We start from the raw sequence: 19,589 nt of genomic DNA, 5'->3' as shown, positions 1-19,589 counted from the left end.
TAAGTCAACACCACCGGACAGGGTTAAAATAAGGGTTCTGTTTTTAGAGGCATTAATTAATGTAACTCTGTATTGTAATCCCTTGCACATGTGGTTCACTCAGCTTTTGTTGAGTGAAGGTTCTTAATAGCATGCCATTTGGCGGATCAGGGATCACAGGTGTTCAGCCTTGGTTTGCATCTGTGCCATTATCATTTAGTTTATTATTCTTATTTATTTATGTATTTATTTATTATTTATTTATAAGTACCCAATCCAAACTTGTTTGGAATGTATTACAGTTCTGAAATACAAAAACACACACACAAAAAAGAAGATGCTGGAATTTAATTACATTTTATTTGTGTGTAATGATGATATATGAAGTTAGTTTCAAATTTAAAGTGAAAGGATATGTTAATTTGAGAAAACTGTATCATTTAAAGGAGTTACACTGTTGGACCACCTCTAGCCTGGATACAAGATGGGGTGCGTTTAGGCAAGGTATACACTTTTTTACACAGAGGTATGGCAGCTGGGCCTGTGATCCTGCACACTCATAGTTTGCCGAAGCTGACGTCCCAGGTGGTCCCGAAAAGTGACAATAACTGCGTACTGGTCCCTTGGCAGGCCAAGGATGTGTGGCAGTATGAGCAGATATTCCAGGGAACCTCATTGTGTGTGTAGACAAGCATTATGCTGAAAAATGCCAGTTGTAAGCTTTTCTATTAGAGACAACACGTGTCCGAAGGATGGCCTGCACATATCACTAAGCTCCTCAGATTATCACAACAATAGTTGGTGGAGTGTGACGCACCACAGCAAAGGCATCAAAAATAACTGTTCTGTCATTACTAATCTAATGATGTGCTCCCTCTTTAAGTTTGCCACCTGTTCAAAATGTAATGAAATATCTTGGGTTCATGCTCTCTGCAATGCATAAAATCTAAAGTAAATGTAAGAAATACTATCTGATTTGGAGTTACAGAACATTATTATTGTGTATAATCCTAATGAATAATAAATACTGAAACTCTTTTAAGATACTTGTAATTGTTCTTCATTCCTCTAGTGAAGTATTTTAAATTATATGTTTTACTCAAGTTTTATTCATTAGCAAAAACTATTAATTAAATTGAGAGTGCTTTTATTATCTTATTTATTAATTATATTTATCAGAGAGCAATACATACATTTTACATGTTACACGTAGCCTTTTAAAACTACCTGTTACAAATTTAAGATATTTTAATCTTTTATTGGTTTTATTGTATCACACAGTATAAAAATATGTGTATCTGTTAAAATGTGCTTTTTCAGGAAACTTATGACAGTTGTTATGGCTATTTAAAAATGAAATGAGTTTAAGAGGATAGTTCATCATACAGTCGAACAGCAGAACCAGACAAAAACAATCCTAATTAAAATTAATTAATTAAAATAATTATTGAAAAGACAGTTACAATTTTAACATTTTAAAATTTCTAATAAATAACATAACTCAATAATATAAAACTCAATAATAAGAATAAACAACTATGAAATATTAATAGCCTATAGCCTTTATTAATAAGGAGTACACCTTTATAATATAGTAAAAAATTGGGGATGAGCCCTAAATGGTGGAAAATAGGTACCTGCCATCTTGGCATGCTATTAAAATAAAAATCACATTTTATTTTTTGACTTGGACATAATAATAAATTAGTTTAAGTCACACTCTTGACATTATAAAGCCATTATAAAGACCATTAGGCCATTATTTTAAAGGGGTAGAATCAGTGATCTGATTAACTGAGGGTGTAGGAGATATTATCAAAAGTGGAGATGATTTAGGCAAAAAAAAAGTCAGTTGGTGGAGATATGAGTGTGTTTTATAGATATTGCAAATGCTTTTATCCAGTGTATTATACAGAGTTTCTGTGCAGTACATTTCTGACCACTTTCAATAAAGTGTTATATCAGTACAGCCATTCTTCTGAACTTTTTCCCACATCTGATGAAGACTGGTGTGGTATTAGGATGCTGTATGTACCAAAGACTCTGACTGAGCGTCTTACTGACCCCTAGTGTTAATTAATGGATACTGCAAGCCTGAGAGTGTCAGGTTTTTGAACCCTGCAGAACTTGGTTGTCAGTAAGATTGTATTTTAGCTCGTTTTTCCTGGAAAAGTGTCAGTTTCTGAACACCCTAGTCACACAGTTTAACTTCTGGCTGACTTGTGCTGGCTGTTGTTGTTCTTTCCTCCGGACTCGGCTGGGCTGTTGAGTTTAAGTGTGACAGTGTGAAGTCAGCCTCCGCTCGCTTCAGCACTGATTTCAAAACATGTAGGAAATGAAATAATAATAATCTCCTTATTTTTGTTCACCCCTCCTCTTTGTTTGTTAGGAGTCGGTTTCCTGAAAGCGAAGGTATCCACGCGAATGTGAAGCGCAGAGGGGGAAAAAAAGATGCGTGAGAAAAGTGCTTGGCCAGTGCCGGCATGTTCTGCATTTTTTAATCAGAAAGGAAGCAGGAAATGATGTCATTAGGTCACAAACAGGATGCTGTGATTATAACACAATGAGAATGCCTGGCCATGTGATGGAGACTCAGAGGCCAAAGAGTGGGGCACACACACATACATGTACTCTCACACACACACACACACACATATTCTCTGTGTTGCTCCCGGAGGGTAAAGGAGCAGGTTGCAGTTGGAAGGCTTTAGCAGATGACTTATTGCTGCGATAACAAGTGTGTTTAACACCCGGCCTGCACGCCCCTAACCTTGTGAAACGCTGTTTCTCACTGAGCATTATTTTCATGCAGGAACACACGTAAACCACAGCTGGACCCTGATTGACAGCATACATGCACGAGTGTGTGTGTGTGTGTGTGAAAAAGAAATGTTATTGGTTGATGATTATAGAGATGATGCTGGTTGTTGATTACAGCTGATGGGAAATTTAAGTCAATTTTTAACAGAGCATCCACAAGGGGTGGAAAATACTTGCATAACTTGGAAAACTTAAATATTCTTGAACGTGGACACTTGAACTTTTGCACTTAGTAACATTTGTATGAGAACAACAAATTTCTACTTTCTACATCTTCATTTAGACATTATTTCACATGTATACAAGGAATACATCTTAATCCCCATCCGGATGGGTTTTTTTTTTCAGGGGGACTTCTGTGAAAAATATTTCACACTTCTACTCAGTGATAAAACTCTTTTGCATCTGGACTGCAATTGAAAAACAGAAGGCTCAGTGAGTTTTTTGCCTTCTTGGTCACATGACATCACGTTCAGTAGCTCCTCCATTTCCACTCACTGTTGTGTTTACGTGGATCTCTGTGGAAACGCACGCCCTAAGTGTAACTACGGTGCGTAGCAGCGGACAAATAGCTATTTTATTAAACGCGAGGTGACAAAACTCAGAGACGTGCGTCCGGATGGGAATAAAATTCTGTGAAAAACAGTAGGAAATTCAGCCTGTAATTTTCTCAGAGGACGTCTGAGAAAAACACATACATGGTTGTTTCGGACAGGAATAAAATCACAGAGGACCCCCAAACCCCCCGAGAAACTAATCCCATCCGAATAGGGCTATAGAGAGCTAAAAGTACCACTCATGGCATCTGACTAGAATTTTCTGTGTGAAGAGACAAGAGACTCTGGCAGAAATCACACATTCACATTCACTGCAGGATGCCCTGCCGCATATCCTCCAGGTCAGTATAGCGTTTCCTAGCTTTCATTGGACATGGCAAAAGTCATGGGACAAAATATTTTACCCTGTCCCTTAACTTTTGACATGCCTGTTTGCATAAATTATTATGTTTGAATTTTTATACATGTTTGTTTTCAATTTTTGGCACCCTACTTCCACTTCCATGTTCTACAGATACTTTAACGTCTGTAGCAAATGTAAAAAATAGTATGTTAAATATAACTAAATATTGAAATATTTTTAATGCAAGCTTATGAAGCTTAAAAAATGTCAAATGTTTGGAAACAAAATTTAAAAGATTATTTATATCATACTAACTCACTCAAACTGGTTAGGTAGGCCAAAAACGATTCTCTTCAAACCTTGTTTTCACACTCAACAACTATATCCTCCACTAAACAGCTGGCTAAGGATCTGAAGATGAAGCTAACAGATGCCAGCAAAGAACGGGAAGACTATAAAAAGATATCAAAGTGCTTCCGGCCTGCAGTTTCCACTGTCTGAAATGTCATTAACGCAGGAACTGTGGGAATCAAGGTAAAACAAGCTAGAACAAGGTAAAACACTGTCCAGAAAAGCAAAGCAAATTAGAAAAAATAACAAAAAAAAGTCTCATGATTGGTGTTTTTCCATTCTACTGTGCATTGCTACTTCTTACACACAGAGAATCTGCATGGAAGTGGAGAATACCATATCTGTTATACCTATATATTGGAAACAGGTGCTCTGGACTTGTGAAGTAAAAAGCAAACAATGAAGAAATGTTAAGAGAAAAAAGGGAGTAGCTTTTGATGAAAAGAAAGAACATCTTTTAAACTGTTAAGCATGGGGTAGATGGACTATGCTTCAGGGTGGTGCAGAAACCAATGGCAAATTCTGGACAGTCAGTCATAACACTGAGACTTAAAGAAGCTGGACAGTGATCCAAAGCGTACATCAAAATACACTTAAGAAATACAAGCTGAGGCCTTTGAAATCATGGTTCTCATGGTGTTCTGATTTGAACATTATTGAAAATCCGTGGGTAGATATTAACATGCTGTGCATGTAATACGGCCAATGAATATTGCAGATCTAAACTGACTAAAATTTCTTAAAATGAAAACAGAGACTCCCAGCTGACTCTAAAAGTGTTTGTATGCTGTGATATCTGTCAAGGTTGGGTGTCTACACTTCTGCACATAATTACTATTTTTTCTGTTTTCTATAGATTTTTCTAGTAAAATTGTAAACAATTTCATTTGTTTAATCTTTACATGTTTTTTCAGGTTTGTTCACTAATGGTAGTTGTTGTAAATAAAACAGGAATGCTTAAATTGTTCTTTGTCTGATTAAAGAATTCTTTAGAAACAAGAAAAAAGAAATAATTTACAGAATTGTTTACAAAAGCATAGTATATAGCACCAAAAAGAGATTAAAGAACCTTTTTAGCACTATATAGAACCCCTTTAATATAGAATAGAGTGTAACCTTTTCACCCCTGGCAGCCTGATAGCTGACCTGCAGTTCCCACTGTGGTCTTTAAAGGAAAGCTGGCCTTCTCCTCCAGCCTCCTCTACTTTGCATGTGGTCTGCGGAGGTTGACGTTGGCCAGAGTGTTGAATTATTTGGAGATGGTGGATTTTGGAAATGGATGTTCTTTCACAGATCAGGGCAGGGGAGGTGTGCTTGTCATTGGTTTGACACAATGCCTAAACATGGTAGAGCCGTCCAAATGGTGGTGGAGATTATTTTTAGTGGTTTCTCAATATCGTATTTATGTCTCGTTGAGTCTTGGCTCGGGTCAAGGCCAGACTGGCCTGGGCGCATTAATGGCCGGCATAAATTTTCGACCATCTCCGGCCTGGCTAACAGGTGACCTTTCGACCTCTCCTCCCTTAAGTGGGGGCCAAGGTGACCCTGTGGCATGCATGTTGAAAAGTGGCAATAAATAATTCTTCGTTCGCTTGCCAGATTGCTCAGACGGGTCAATTAAACTTTTGGAAAGCGTGTAGCCTTTTTATTTCATGTTGAGAGGAGAGCACAGTGCCAGTGGGCTCTGCCCTGAAGCCCATCTGTGCAGGCCATTGCCACATGCATGGCTCTCCCTACATCTTTTGTTAGGGTTTATTGGGGGTTGTGGGGGGTAGAGGTAGAAGCAGACATTTTTCCTTTAACCCTGAAGGCGAGGCTGAGGCTCTTGGCGCCGGAGCCCGCGAGTGCGTGAGTGCTTTATAGTCGCCACGTGGAGCTGCTGGGCGAGAGGGGTGGCATATGCCGCTGTTTTTATGGCGGAGAGCAAGGTTGCACCCTGGGGCATCTGTTTCAGCTTTCTGAGGAGGGGCCGCTCCCGTGCCGCTCCTATGCGCTCTTCGCCCGTCTTTGTTTCAGAATTTCCAGCTCAAGGGGCCTGTATCCGAGGCAACGGATTTGAATTTTAAGCCAATTTACAACTGAGCAGGGCTGGGAGGGGGCGGCAATGGTGATGTTTTCTTTTTGGTGATTGGGAGGAAATAGTAGATAGGAAGAAGAAAACTAGATAATTGCAAAAAAACAGAAAATAAATCCGAAACAGGATTATTTACACTCTGGCATGTCCGTTGGAACGTTTCTCAAAGCAAGCAAACAGCATGTACAGAAGGAATTAACATTTTTTTATTCTTCAGATGTTTGGTTCTTATAAATATGCATTATATACAAAATAATAGTATAAAACATATAAAGAGCAGTGTGTCAATTAAATTAACTCTGGAAATAATCTTTTTTATTTTAAAATTACATTATTGGTCTCAAAAACTAATTATAGGCAGTCAGTGGTGTGCAGTCACTTTTTTTCTCTGTTTTTTTTTTTGTCATTCTCTGGTCTTGTACATGTTGGGCCATGTTGCATAAAAGACATAAATGACACTTTATGTCCTCTTGGATCCTTTTTGTGCAGCTCGATGTATAACAATCCTGCTGTCGTCAGAATCCCCGTTGATTAAAAAGGAATGTTTCCCTCGTTTCAGGCAATCCAAGACGACCCGGGGCACAAAATTAGCATCCTTTCCCATTCTTTTAAGGCTTTTTTGTGAATTTGGGCTGCATACAATCTTAGCACGGAGAACAACAGTCACTTTTTGATATGATTGACATTTGTACATGTTGTTTTTTTCAGACATTCATATCTCTTCTCATGATTGGGGTGAGTGGGATTGGGCTCTGATTGGTTCCCCCCTCTCCGTTCTTGCATAGCTGGCAATGCTGGTTGAAGGTTTGGAAGTTCCTGGCACCTTCTTAGTGATTTGTTGGCAGATGATGTGTCCGTGATTACCACACGAGAGTGAGAGACAGACAGACAGACAGACAGACAGAGAGAGAGAGAGAAAGAGAAGGAAAGAGAGAGAGAGAGAAACACTCACTCAATGTGGGGGGAGACCACTTCTCTCTGCCAAAAACATTTTTTTCCTCTTGCAGTGTAAGTCCTTTTCTTTCCTCCTTACAGTTTGTGAGGGAAAAACCATACCGTAGCAGAAGGGATGAGAAAAACGTCCAGGACTGTACACGTTTGTACACAAACACTCCTTCAACAGGAACTAATCTATTGCGTTCAGTGAGCAGAGTTCCGCTCTTTCTCTCTTCAGTTCCTCAAGTTTCTCAGAGCAGCAGTGGACACCACAAATAATCATCTCCAGTCTCTTCAGTTTTTTTGTAAACAATCCAGGATATTCTGCTTTGATTGTGTCCTCCCCATCTCTCCGCTTCGTATACATCCTCCTGTCATTTATACCTGAGGAGACAGAGATCATTCAAGACACATTTAATACATGATAGAAAATATTCAGTTTAAAGCAGTGGAAGCTGTTTGGATGTGTTACGGAATTAAAAGGAACTTGGTTTCTCCTCCTTACCTCAGTTGCTATGACGCATTCACTCCTCTCCTCCGCTATTACAAACACAGATTGGTACATGGAGTCTCTCGGGGAACATATTGTTGATATCCTACACTCCGGCTTTTCGCTGCACACACAAATCACACTGGGTGTTAACATAAAGTAAAAGCACATGGTTCAGCTACTCATTGTGCTCAGCTGGGGAGGAAACATCAGGGGGAGAGGGTGGGATAGAAAAAGGGGTCAGGAGACAAAGGGGTTCCCACAGGCAACTGTAAACTATATGTAAATGTCTGCTTATTGTTTGTCCTCAAGATGTTCTGAACCTTGCGCGACGAATTTACGTCTGGTTTCATTTTCTGCAGGTTATTAATGGGAACCTTTTTTTGTGAGATAAATCTGCACAGACACGTATTTTAAAGCAGCTACAAATATATAAGATTAGAATGATTGTACATGTTGAAATGTTGGACATTATCAGATTAATATTGGACTAGAATGTTTTAGAATGCAATCAAAGATTATTGCACTATCCAACGTAACAAAACTCTTTCAATGAATAACCATAAATCCATACAGACTTCCTTTTTTCTTCCTTTTGTGAGTTATTTTATTGTACATGTCTATATGGATGAGGACATATTAGTCTAAATAAGGCACATTTATTTTTTTTTTAAGCAAAAGGTTGTAAAATGTAAAAAAAAAATAATATTGTCTTCTTTCTCAAACAGAATTATTTGAAATCTTATATAATTGCCAGGTTCCCCTATTTAGACTAAGTCTAATCGTAAATCGCGGGGAACATCTACCAATGAACATTCACACAGAAAATCCTCTACTCCAATTAAAACAGACTACTTAACCTAATATAAATAGAAACCAGTTAAATGAAACCCTTACCTGTACATTCTACTCAATGGTATTTTGTCTTCTAAACACTTTTCATATTTGTGACTTTTATCCTCTTGCGAAGGAGCCTCTTTGAAATCTTTTGACGAGTTGTAGTCCAAGTGGTAATTCTTGTGTATGTAATTGGACTTCTCTGGTCCACAGTCCACTTCTAGGCCCACCTTTTTATTGGTGTTCTTTAACTGGGACGTAGGTATTAAATTGTCTCTCTGCGTATCGGACAGGTTGTTCATTGCATCTGCCTGAGTTCTTTCGGCATTGGCCTGTCTGTGAATGTGGCGCAGTGCAATGCCCACCATGCAGAGAAGGACCAACAGGGCCACCAGCCCCACAGCCAGGGACACGGCGGCCCACTGGAAGCTGTCCTTGGGCTCGGTTGCTGGGAGGGAGGGCAGGGTGAGTGCGAAGTACTCGCAGCGGGGTCCGGTGAAGCCGCTGGGGCAGAAGCAGGCTGGAGGTCCTCCGGGGATGGTGGCACATGAGCCCCCGTTGAGGCAGAGCTGAGCGGGGCAGGCAGTGGTCAGCAGGTTGCAGTTGCGGCCTCCGTACCCTGGGGGGCAGGAGCAGATGTAGTCGCTGATCCGGTCGTGGCAGGTGCCCCCGTTGGCACAGGGGTTGGATGCACAGTCGTTGATGTTGATCTCACAGCGCTGACCCGTGAAGCCGGCGCGGCAGCTGCACATGCGTACGCCTCCCAGAACAACACACGCACCACCTGCACGGCGGCAAGACAAGATATTCAGTTACATATAGGTAAACACACACACACATGAAAATACACAAACATGAGGTTCATATTACGTTTATGGCAAAAGACACATTGAAATATAGCCTTATTAACCTTTCTATGCGAAAAACAGAAAAAAACATACTGTGAAACTTTCACTCGATAACATATTTTTCTTATTATATAATTGACTAGAAAGTAACCTTTGTTTTATTTATATACATTAAATGTTATTGCATGGAGTAAATTAGAGTAGTGAGTAAAAATTTAACCCCTCTCTCTATTTTTTTTTACTTAGGCCTAATTCCTGTTGCTGTGTATAGCTGTGCCAGATGGTGAGCAGGAACGTACCGTTGGCACATGGCAGGGTCGTGCATTTGTCCACCCTCTTCTCACAGTTGAGGCCTGTGTAACCTCTGGGGCAGTCACATGAGTAGCTGCGGCCATTGTCCTTTTCGTGGCACTTGCCGCCTTGGAAGCATGGCATATCTGCACAGGTGAGCAGGCTGTGTTCACAGTGAGAGCCCTCAAAGCCAGGCAGGCAGGTGCACATATAGCCATTATCCAGCTCCTGAAGGGACATAAAGGACACAGGTCTTTAGAACTTTACATGCTTTTTGGTCATGTTTGCAAAGAAAACCTTAGTTTATTGTCATTGTCATCACAAGAACATGATGGCAGGAACATGATTGGTAGAACAATAGATTTTGTTGCATCTCTACACAATCTACACAATCAAAGTTTGTTGCTATAAATTATTAAACAAACAAATGTAAACATGTAAATCTTCTGGATCATACTTTGATCATACTCTGACCCAGTGGGTCTTATTGAGGTCTGGAGAAAAATCTGGAGCCTACAGATTTAGAATAGTACTCATACATGCTTTTTATAACTGCCTATAGGGGGTGCTAGTAGAAGATAAAATACACAATTAGGTGGTTTAGAAAACCAGGATGTCCTGCTATATCCTTTTAATCATAGTTGACTTGGGTTTGTAAGTAGGTGGGTAAAAATCTGGGTTAGTAGATTTTTTTGGGTGGGGTAGGTGGGTGGTTGTTTGGATAAGTGGGTAGGTACAAATTGGGTATGTGGGTGGGTAGGTAATTGGTTCTGTGTTCTGTTGATTGGTGGGTTGGGAGGTGGGTACTTGCTTGGGTGGGTCAGTGGTTGGTTAAATGAGTGGGCTAGGGGTGGGCAAGTAGGTAGGTATTTCGTTAAGACACAGCTAGACAGTTAAGGGTGAATAAACTGGTGGTCTATACAAACTCCCAACACATAAGTCCATAGCAATATATGCAGGCCATCTGCATGGCCTTGAAAAACACTTCTAACACATGACCACAATGACGAAAACATAAGGCCCAGACTCACCGTACAGTGGCCTCTGTTCCTGCAGGGGTTGCTGTCACACTGCCGCACCTCCAGCTCACAGTTGACCCCAGTGTAGCCTGGCATGCACGTGCACGTGTAGCTGCCCTGGCCTGTGTTCATGCACGTGGCTCCATTCTTACACGGCTTGTGGTGGGTGCAGAAGTTCAGATCTAGTGTCAAATGTGAATGATACCACTTAAATCACAACCTACAGTCAAGCTTTTAGTTAAGGCAGTCTTTACTTTCACCACATAATCTCTAGGAGTCTTATAGATCAGAGTCATTCTTATCCTGTATCTGTAACCTCATTTAGCTCTGCTTCTTCATTCATACTCTATATTCAGTCAACTGTGAAACTAAGATTAAAGTTAAAGTAACTTTTGGACTGGTGTGTAATTCAGACTCACCTTGGTCACAGAAGAGTCCACCCCAGCCCTCCTTGCAGTTGCACTGCCAAGGCTGGTTGCAAGTGCCATGCTTGCACACTGGGTGCTTCTTACACTCAGTACAGAAGGTGCCCTGCCAACCCTCTCTACAGCTGCAACAGAGAACAGATGACACATTAGTATGTAGGAAAAACGGTCAAATCTAAATGTAGCTATAAATGTGTCTGTATAATAGTCTATATAAAGTCACTATTACACCAAATTAATCTCACTTTCACCCAAATGGCACTTTGACAAAAAGAGGTGTAACTAGCACAATGAGATAATCTTGGATAATCTCCCACAGTGGGGAATCATCTTTTATATATAGGTCAGCACTGGCCAGCAGAGCCAAAACAGAATTACTGTGGTATAAACATATGCTATGCGGTGGATGCACAGAGATGGATTTCTAGGGTGAGCTGTCGGGGCGGAATCTGGGGCAGAGCAGCTATTATGCTATGAAGATGAATGGCTCTTATGTAGTGTGCTGGCATGACACAGGCATACTGGAGTACTACTAATCCATTCAGAAGTGTCACACACCCACTTTCCCAGCCCATGTACTTACACACACTCTCCGGGCTTGGAGCAATTGCCGTTGGCCTCGCTGCACCCCTTAAGGCAGATAGCTGCAACAGCAAATGAGAATCACCATTAGTAAAGCAGGTCCTGTGGTGCTGGCCTGGCTGATCTCAATGCAGTTTTAACTAAATGGATGACTTCTAGCACAATGTCTGAGGAAAATGAATGGTTCTAATTAACAGCTCTGAAAGTGCGCTCTAACTCGAGCCAGATATCAGTAATAATGAATTCATCATGGAGTCCCAGTTTGAGCAGAGATTTCCTTTGAGTCAAGATATAAAACACAAGGTATGATGACATAGAAAAGCACAGGGGAAAAACACATAAAAATATTGCTGCTTGAACCTGTGAACTTGTGGCTTGTTCTTGTGTATTTCTTTTTTACTTTAGTATAAAATGCGTGTAAATGTAGATAAATGTTTAAAGATTGTGTGATCCCTTAGGCTCAATTCCTCAGACAGAGATTAAGCTTAGTTTTGGACTTAACAGCATTCTGAATGGAGATTTTTACTTGAAAGGACAATATGGCCTGTAACTAGCCTTAATCCCTGTCTGAGAAACTGACTCTTAAAAGTGTTGCTTTTGCTTGTTTTGTTTGTACTGCTTAATTATATGCAGCTATTTAAATTCTTAGGTGGGTCTAAATGAATATAGTGTTAAATTCTCGATACATATTGATTCTGACAAATCTGTAATTAGAAGTCTACTCAATATTACACAGTAACAATAATATCCATATTGGATCACATTAAAAGAAATAAAACAATTTTTACACTAACCACTGGTAGTGAATACATTATAAATTTATGATTGTCATTGTAAACAAAAAACAAACATCCATGCTGATGTGCTGGACATACTTTCTTTTACTGTATATCTAATGATCCCTGATTATTAATGGGAAATCTACTTTAATTTCCTCAACTTTCAACATAATTAAACAGTAAGATATAAACAAAGCAATTCAGAGGGGTCCTAGAGAAACTGAGTCAGGACTGTTCGCAGTGGTGGTGACAGGAACCAGATGTCTAAAGAGTTTATTCCCACCCAGAAACGTATTGCACAAAATCATTACAAATACGCAGCCTGATGAATTAGACATTGTTTTATGACAGTTATGATTGAAGAGATTTAAGATTTGAAAACACATTCATGGTGGAAAAGTTTAAACAAGGTATTGTAGAGAAACGTGGCATCTGTTAAAAAGAAACTATAAGAAGTATATAATCCAGTATTTTACCCCTACTAACATTACATTTAAGAATTTGGATTGTAATAAAATAGATTATGTTGTGTTTCAATCACAGCTATCTTTTGGTTAAGATCACACAAGTTTTTCTACAATAAACCCCTTTACACCAAACTGGTCCAAGTATCCATGACTATTTAGGCCTAGAGCTGGGCAGTATGACAATATAGTATTATATTGTGATACACAACATATGTTACTGAGCATTTTGTGGATATCATTAGTGTTTATGGCCTATTGATAAACATTATTAATTAATTAATGAAGGGCAGTTTTACAAACAGGGAGTAAACCTTTGACTTCACCATACTGTAAATCGAAATTTTCCACTAAAATCATACTAGTCTATGACAAGGCTTAGTCCATTCCCAGGAAACTAACCCTTAAAGGAGAACTCCAGCGTAAAATTGACTTTTGTTGTAGTAAAACATGATTAAAAGTACTAATTTTGTTGAAGAGCACACCTCCATTCTCTCGCAGCTTTGTGAGATCCAGTAATGTTTTGCAGTTTGTCCAAACATGCCTTAGAATGGATGACATAGAGCATATTTTTTCCCTGCAGATAAATCGGGTTGTAAACAGTGCTTTTTAATAAGCACTGTTTAATAAATTTAATTAATACCTCGTTTTAAATGTCAGAAAAGGGGATTTATCTGGAGGGGCAAAATATACCCCATATCATCCATTCTGAAGCATATATGGACAAACTGCCAAAAATTAGTGGATCTTGTAAAGCTGTGGAAAAGCGGAGGTGGGCTCTTCAACAAAGGTTAGTATCCTTTATAATGTTTTACTACACCCAAAGTCAATCTTACACTGGAGTCCTCTATTAAGTCTTACAGCGTTCATTTAACACTGGCTGTAAATCTGCTCTGTGTAATTAATTAGATGAAGTACAGCATATTATATGTATAGGTATATTTAGTTTGTAGCCATTTTTGGATAACATGTCTCTACTGATGCATTTTTTTCTGCATGTCAGAATACTGTAATAAATATTATGTATTGTGAAAATGTCTTTTTATTGTAATATTTGTAATAATATCCATATTGTTCAGTCCTAGCAAAAAAAAAACCTAGCCACCCTATCCGAGAAGAGCCCTGCCATTAGCTACCCGCCACCATACACGCAACCTGTTAAACTGGCCAACTGGTGTTGAGGCAGGTTCCAGTGGGCTGTTGTTTGCGTTGCGGGCTGTTATGTGACGCCGTTGTGGAGCTGAGCTGAGCCGGGCTGAGCTGGGCTGAGTTGCTGGTTAGGCCAGAACAGATGCTCCATCTCAATAACGGCCAGCTGCCCCTATTGTTGTTGCTAGTCTGCGCGAGCCATATTTGCAGCTGCTCCGCTGCAGCGCGACAATGGGGCACTCGGCAATTTCGTGGCGCGTGGCGGATAATAATGCCGCGATTAACCCGGCGCGTGCTCGCCCCTCCCCCTGCGCCGTGACGCGCTCGCGCGGGATTAAATTACCACGCACGCGCTTGGGTAGCCCGTACGCTCCCTGGTTCGCTTGCTCGCTCGCACGCGCACGCACACGCGCATACACCTACATATACAGTACGAAACTCTGACTGGGTGTCCGTTCGCGCGCGCGCTGAACTTCTCAGCTCTGTGGAGTAGAGCACGCGCCCGTATTAAGACTATATAATAAACATATACGGATATAAAGATATAAAGACAGCACACCCCGGCTAAGAGAGCTGAATATGGCTGGCATGGCTGCTGTTCCAGACTACTGAACACATGGTGTCAGACTTTGTCCTTTAGTCTATCTTATTTTACATGTGCTCAGATACTCTGCCACAGAATCACACAAGCATGCTTTGGATGACTGCTCAGAAATTTCTGCACAAACAGAGGATACCAGACTGATTACAAAACAAAAACCCGCAATAATCCCAGACTCCACAATCTTACTATAACAAGGTTCGATTTATACTCTTAAAATGAAGGCACTTCAAACATGTTGTTTTTGCGATATCATAGTAACATAGTAAGTAAAACAAGTAAACAAGATATATGTGAGAGGGGAAAAAAGGATGAAGGGATTTGTCTACAGCAAAGCTCAAAGCACCATTTGTAGCACCTCTATTTTTTGTGTAAGTGTATTGTTTAACACAGTGTTCTTCTGTTGTTCATACTGGGCTGAATTAACCCACTACTCTAAATGAATTCAAGTGGTTAATTAACTTATACAATATTACTGGCTGTATCATAATATCACAATACACAATGTGTCACATGATTGTTAATTTTCCTGAGATTAGTGCCATGTTTTAAAATACCACAAGCTAAAAACAATGAGCAGCTTCTGTACAACAGCTACACTGCACTAAACAAAACACACACAATACCAGTTCTTTGAGATCAAAGAAGATGCTTTTTTGGACTTAGTTCATCACAATAATGATTCCACAGTTATACTGCCCATCCATAATTTTACACTGTAGGTGTTAATTTAAAAATAATGCAGTCTCTAACTTTTCATGACCAAGTAACTGGGTTTCCTGTCACAAGAGACAGACACTTCAGACACTAGGCTAGACTATTAGGCCCTTCTGTGCACTCTGAGAAGAACAAAGATAAAGAAAGTGATAAAGTGCTACTAAACCCCTTCATCAACTAAATGCCTGTAAATGGTGATCTCTTGTTGCTTACGTTCTTCACAGTATTCCCCTTTCCAGCCAGGGAGACAGGACAACTGCCCATCTGGATTGCAGGTGTAGTGGCCAAATCGGTCATCCCTGGGTGCGCATATTTTGGAACAACTGTCGCCGTAGTAATTTTCATTGCAGATGAACCGGTAAGAATACCTCAGCTCTGTCTGCTGCCCACTTTGGACATCCTGAGACCACTCAGCCCCTACGTCCAACTGTCTTTGGATGGCAAAAGTACTAATCTTTAAGTCAGAGTTGTTTGAGTCTGAAAAAGAGAAAAGAAAAGGAAAAAAGACATCAAATATCACATCTCACAGGCCTGCTTACAATATAGAACCATATAACAAAACATTTACAAATATTAGATTTAGATTTGTTAAAATTATAATAATAATCAGAATTGTAAAAAAAACAATTAAAAAACTTTTTTTCTGTAGTCTCATTGATAGACTTTCATTTCGGGGCAGCTGAATCATATGCGGGTAAAATGAATTTCCTTTTCCTTTAAGTCAAGCAAAAACATTCCCATGCTGTTATCCCACTCCAAAGGGCGGGGACACCGAAAGGTGTAAAATACAGGAAAATGCAGTCGGATGGTTTTGGCAAGCGCTGAGTATTCTCACCAAAGCCCACTGAGCTTTCCCACGCCAAAAATAAACTAAAGGAAGTTTCAATTGTGTTCGAGGTATGAGAATGTGGAGGTGTTTTGGAGCAAGAAACAAAGTGGGGTTTCACAGTGTGAAACGTGCCGTTTGAAAAGCAGTAGGGAAGAAAAGAGTTGCTACAAATATTGTTACTTATGATTAAGAAATCAAACAATGACGCACTATTGAAAAAAGTAACCAAAACTATTGTAAAAATAAACAAAACAATAAAGATGCTTAGTGGAATACAGGATATGTACTGTATTGTCGCCCTCTAGTGGCTTAAAAAGTTATCAACTTACCTACAGGTGAATACCAGGCTTCAATAATCAAAGAAAAGGATCCCTAAAGGGGAAAGAAAGAGAGAAATCTGCGTCTGTAAAGACATCTACACAAGAGTGGCATATGCCAACTTATTAAAGTTCAGCATGAGTATGTACCCACACTGTATAAAGCATAAACAGTATAAAAGTAAGAACTGTGTAATTTAGAGTATACTAATGTGATGGAAGCCTAAAAACAGAGTAGCCTGACTTGGTTTAACTATAGTGGGATCCTTTTTGATGCTACGTAATATTTTTCAATTCTATGAATGAATAACGTTCTCCAAGAGGCTTCCCATCATAGTAAGTACACATTAACCTGGCAGAAAAACACCATGTGAGCATTCAAACAGTTGTACGAGTTGGCATTGTGCAATACAGAACTAAAGAAACTTTGAAAAACACCCTTCACACTGTAAAAAAAATGACAAAAACTTATTTCATGTGCTAACAAATGAAGAAACTTCCAAACACTTTGGAACCAGTGGAACCATTGGCTGGTTCAAACAAAGCAGTCATATCTCTATGTTTAAATACAGAAATAAAGAGTAAAGTCTAAATGGTCACTGGGGTGGTACCCCACTCATAACTGGGGTCGTATACCCTCAAGGGTAATTATTTCTTCCGCTCCCTTCCTTTGCAGTTGTTTTACAGTGTTCCAGTCAGGGACATTATATTCCTGTGCATTTGTTTTTCTCTACTTGTTTAGGTGCACATTCGGACTTGAAGGGTCGTGTTGCACCTTTGCACTGTCTGTACTTGAACATTGCCTTTATATCTGACAGTAGAAGGTTCGTTTGAAAGGTCCAGTGAATAACAATTTGTAAGACGCTTTTAATCCATAGTGAAGCACCACTTAACCAGCAAAAAGAACCAGTCAATCATCCAACTTTATATGTTAGTTATTTGTGTTGCAAATATGATATACAGAACTAAAGAACCCCAGATTCTACAGAGTTTACACTGTCATAAAAGATGACAACGATTATTTTGTTTGTGTGCTCATAAATAAAGCAACCAAGCTGGTTGAACAAATCAAATACAATTTAGGATAAAACTCATTGCATTGGTTCGTTTCAAGGGGTCTGCACCACTAGATACACTGTGCACTGCCATAAACTGTTGCGTTGGAAATCCAGATGATTCTAGCCCACTTTTCTTTTCCCAGCAACTTTACTAACAAAAAAAAAACGAGAACACAGCAGTTTAAGCGCGCCTTACCGGCCATCCAAAGCTGAAGGGCAGTCGAACTGGGGTGCTGAGAGGTGCACCCTCCGCCCTGAACGAGTTGGAGCCCAGCACCGGGGTGACGGCGGTGCCGAAGATGCAGTCTCCCGGAGAGACCACCGCCTGGTAGTTTTTGAGGCAAACTCGAAAGAAAGTCCTGCACTCGGGCCGGCACGGCTCTCCGTTGGCCAGCAGCCCCTTGAAATTTTTGAACTCGTGAAGGTCCAGTTCGAACACGCCGGATCCCAACATCTAAAGGGAGAGAAGGAGGAGGGGGTAAACAGAAGGCAGTGCATTTTTACTACATGCATCTTTGTGCGCAATTTATAGCTAATGCGCATCTTTGCGCAGGACGCTGCTGTGATGGTGGTGATGGCGATGATGAGGGCAAAAGCCTGGGCTGGCTATTAGTGGGGTAAAGCAAAGATGAGCTTTTGCAGAGCCTGTAGCCTGGCTCCGGCTGCCCCTCGTGCGCGCACTGCTGAGGTTGTTGGGGGTAAGCTAGAGTTGGTATTTACCTGCGTTATGAGCGAGGAGAGCATTGAGAGGAGGAAGGTGAGCCGAGCTGCCATGCTGCTGCTCAGTGCTCCCGGGGAGGAGGGAGGGAGGGAGGGGGGTGCAACTGCTTCACCCGCGGCTTCAGTAAGTAGTCTATTCCGTACAAGCTCCTACTCCACAAGCGTGTCTGCAGGTCGCAACAATTCAAAAAATAAATAATATAAAAAAGACAAAAAGGAGACAAGGCGTATATTCCTTTGCGCGCGCGCTCCTCCGGTCCTGCGCCTCTGCGCGCGTGTCCGTTGCGAGAAACGTCAAAGAAAAAAAAAGAAAACAACAGAAGGGGGTCAAAATCTCAAAATCCCCCCCAGCTTTATCCCAAAAGGTGAAGCTCAGCCAGCAGCAGACGAGTATCCACTCTTCTATCCACTCCGACCACCGTGCATGTCCCCTATTCCCTCCACTGTGGTCACCTCGATGCCTCAGGCTGTCGTTTCGTTGCGTGCATAAGGGGTTGTCCAGTGTGATTGTGTGTGTATGTGTGTGCGCGCGCGTTTGTAGGCTATGTATATATGTGTGTGCGTGCGTGCGCGTGCGTTTGTGTGTATGTGTGTGTGCGCGCGCGCGTTTGGGGTGGGGGTGTTTCTCCTAACGCCCGTCTTCTTAAGTCGTGAATGAAGACTTGTTTCTCGCGTCCCTGAGTATTTATACTGGCTTTGTGTGCGCGCTGCTCATTACATAAACCGTCCGTCACTCTGACCACGCCCACTCCGCGACGCAGCCACGCCCCCTCATCCCCTCTCTCTTCCTCGCTTGCTGTTGTTTTTTCTATTTTTTTTTGCTCGAACAATAATGATGTTCAACAGCATCCTAACACCCACCGCCAGCCATCTCAACGGAGAGCGTTTGTTTTATTATTATTATTATCATTATTATCATCATTAACACACTGACTGACATCTGTTGACGTATTGAACGTATGCAGTGCGCGCGCTCGTGCCTGCAAATGTTTGTACACATCCCAGAGTGAAAGAACATGCAGACTAAAACCTGCAGTCAGGCGCGCGCCGGGCCGTATGGTGCCAGTCACTTGTGTGTAAAAGAGAGCTAAGGGGTCACATCTTTACTGCCAGCTCTTAGTACAGGATTAACGCCTGCCTTTCAGGGTTTGGAGAAAAAATAAGTGCACCCCTATAAATAGGCCTAGTGTGACCCAAAACTAAGGCAAAATGTCTCATAATGCTCTGCCACCCTAAATACTTCATAATAAGATGTCATTTTAAGCTTTTAGGCTATACAATGTTCGTTATCTTTATAAAAAATATTAATAACCTATATTTACATTTATCCTTTAAAGTTTATATACATCAATAGGCTACGTACATTAAGACTATAACACATAGGAACAGTTTGGACTACACAG

General features: G+C 40.7%; 1 protein-coding gene across 1 annotated transcript; it reads right to left on the bottom strand.

The window, feature by feature from the left end:
* Positions 1-6,308: 6,308 nt before the first annotated feature.
* dll4 (delta-like 4 (Drosophila)) lies at positions 6,309-18,861 on the bottom strand. Its single transcript, XM_007231505.4, has 11 exons — positions 18,187-18,861; positions 17,663-17,920; positions 16,421-16,463; positions 15,476-15,739; positions 11,554-11,614; positions 10,965-11,095; positions 10,558-10,727; positions 9,535-9,754; positions 8,448-9,171; positions 7,566-7,674; positions 6,309-7,444 (listed from the first exon to the last, which is right to left on the bottom strand). The coding sequence occupies exons 1-11, from the start codon at positions 18,238-18,240 to the stop codon at positions 7,439-7,441; spliced, it is 2,040 nt and encodes a 679-aa protein (XP_007231567.2). The 5' UTR covers positions 18,241-18,861; the 3' UTR covers positions 6,309-7,438.
* Between the last annotated feature and the right edge of the window lie 728 nt (positions 18,862-19,589).

Source organism: Astyanax mexicanus, chromosome 1, assembly GCF_023375975.1.
Source record: "Astyanax mexicanus isolate ESR-SI-001 chromosome 1, AstMex3_surface, whole genome shotgun sequence".
In the NCBI taxonomy this organism is placed as follows: domain Eukaryota; kingdom Metazoa; phylum Chordata; class Actinopteri; order Characiformes; family Acestrorhamphidae; genus Astyanax; species Astyanax mexicanus.
Note: the sequence above shows the minus strand (reverse complement) of the source record. Positions and strands in the feature narration are given on the sequence as shown.

What these genes read in the sequence shown, in the direction of transcription:
- dll4 (XM_007231505.4), bottom strand. Translation starts at nt 18,240, where the DNA reads ATGGCAGCTCGGCTCACCTTCCTCCTCTCAATGCTCTCCTCGCTCATA. An exon ending in TGGACTCTTCTGTGACCAAG is followed by an intron (nt 10,728 to 10,964) that starts GTGAGTCTGAAT and finishes ATTTGACACTAG; the next exon opens with ATCTGAACTTCTGCACCCAC. An exon ending in CCATTGAGTAGAATGTACAG is followed by an intron (nt 7,675 to 8,447) that starts GTAAGGGTTTCA and finishes TTGTGTGTGCAG; the next exon opens with CGAAAAGCCGGAGTGTAGGA.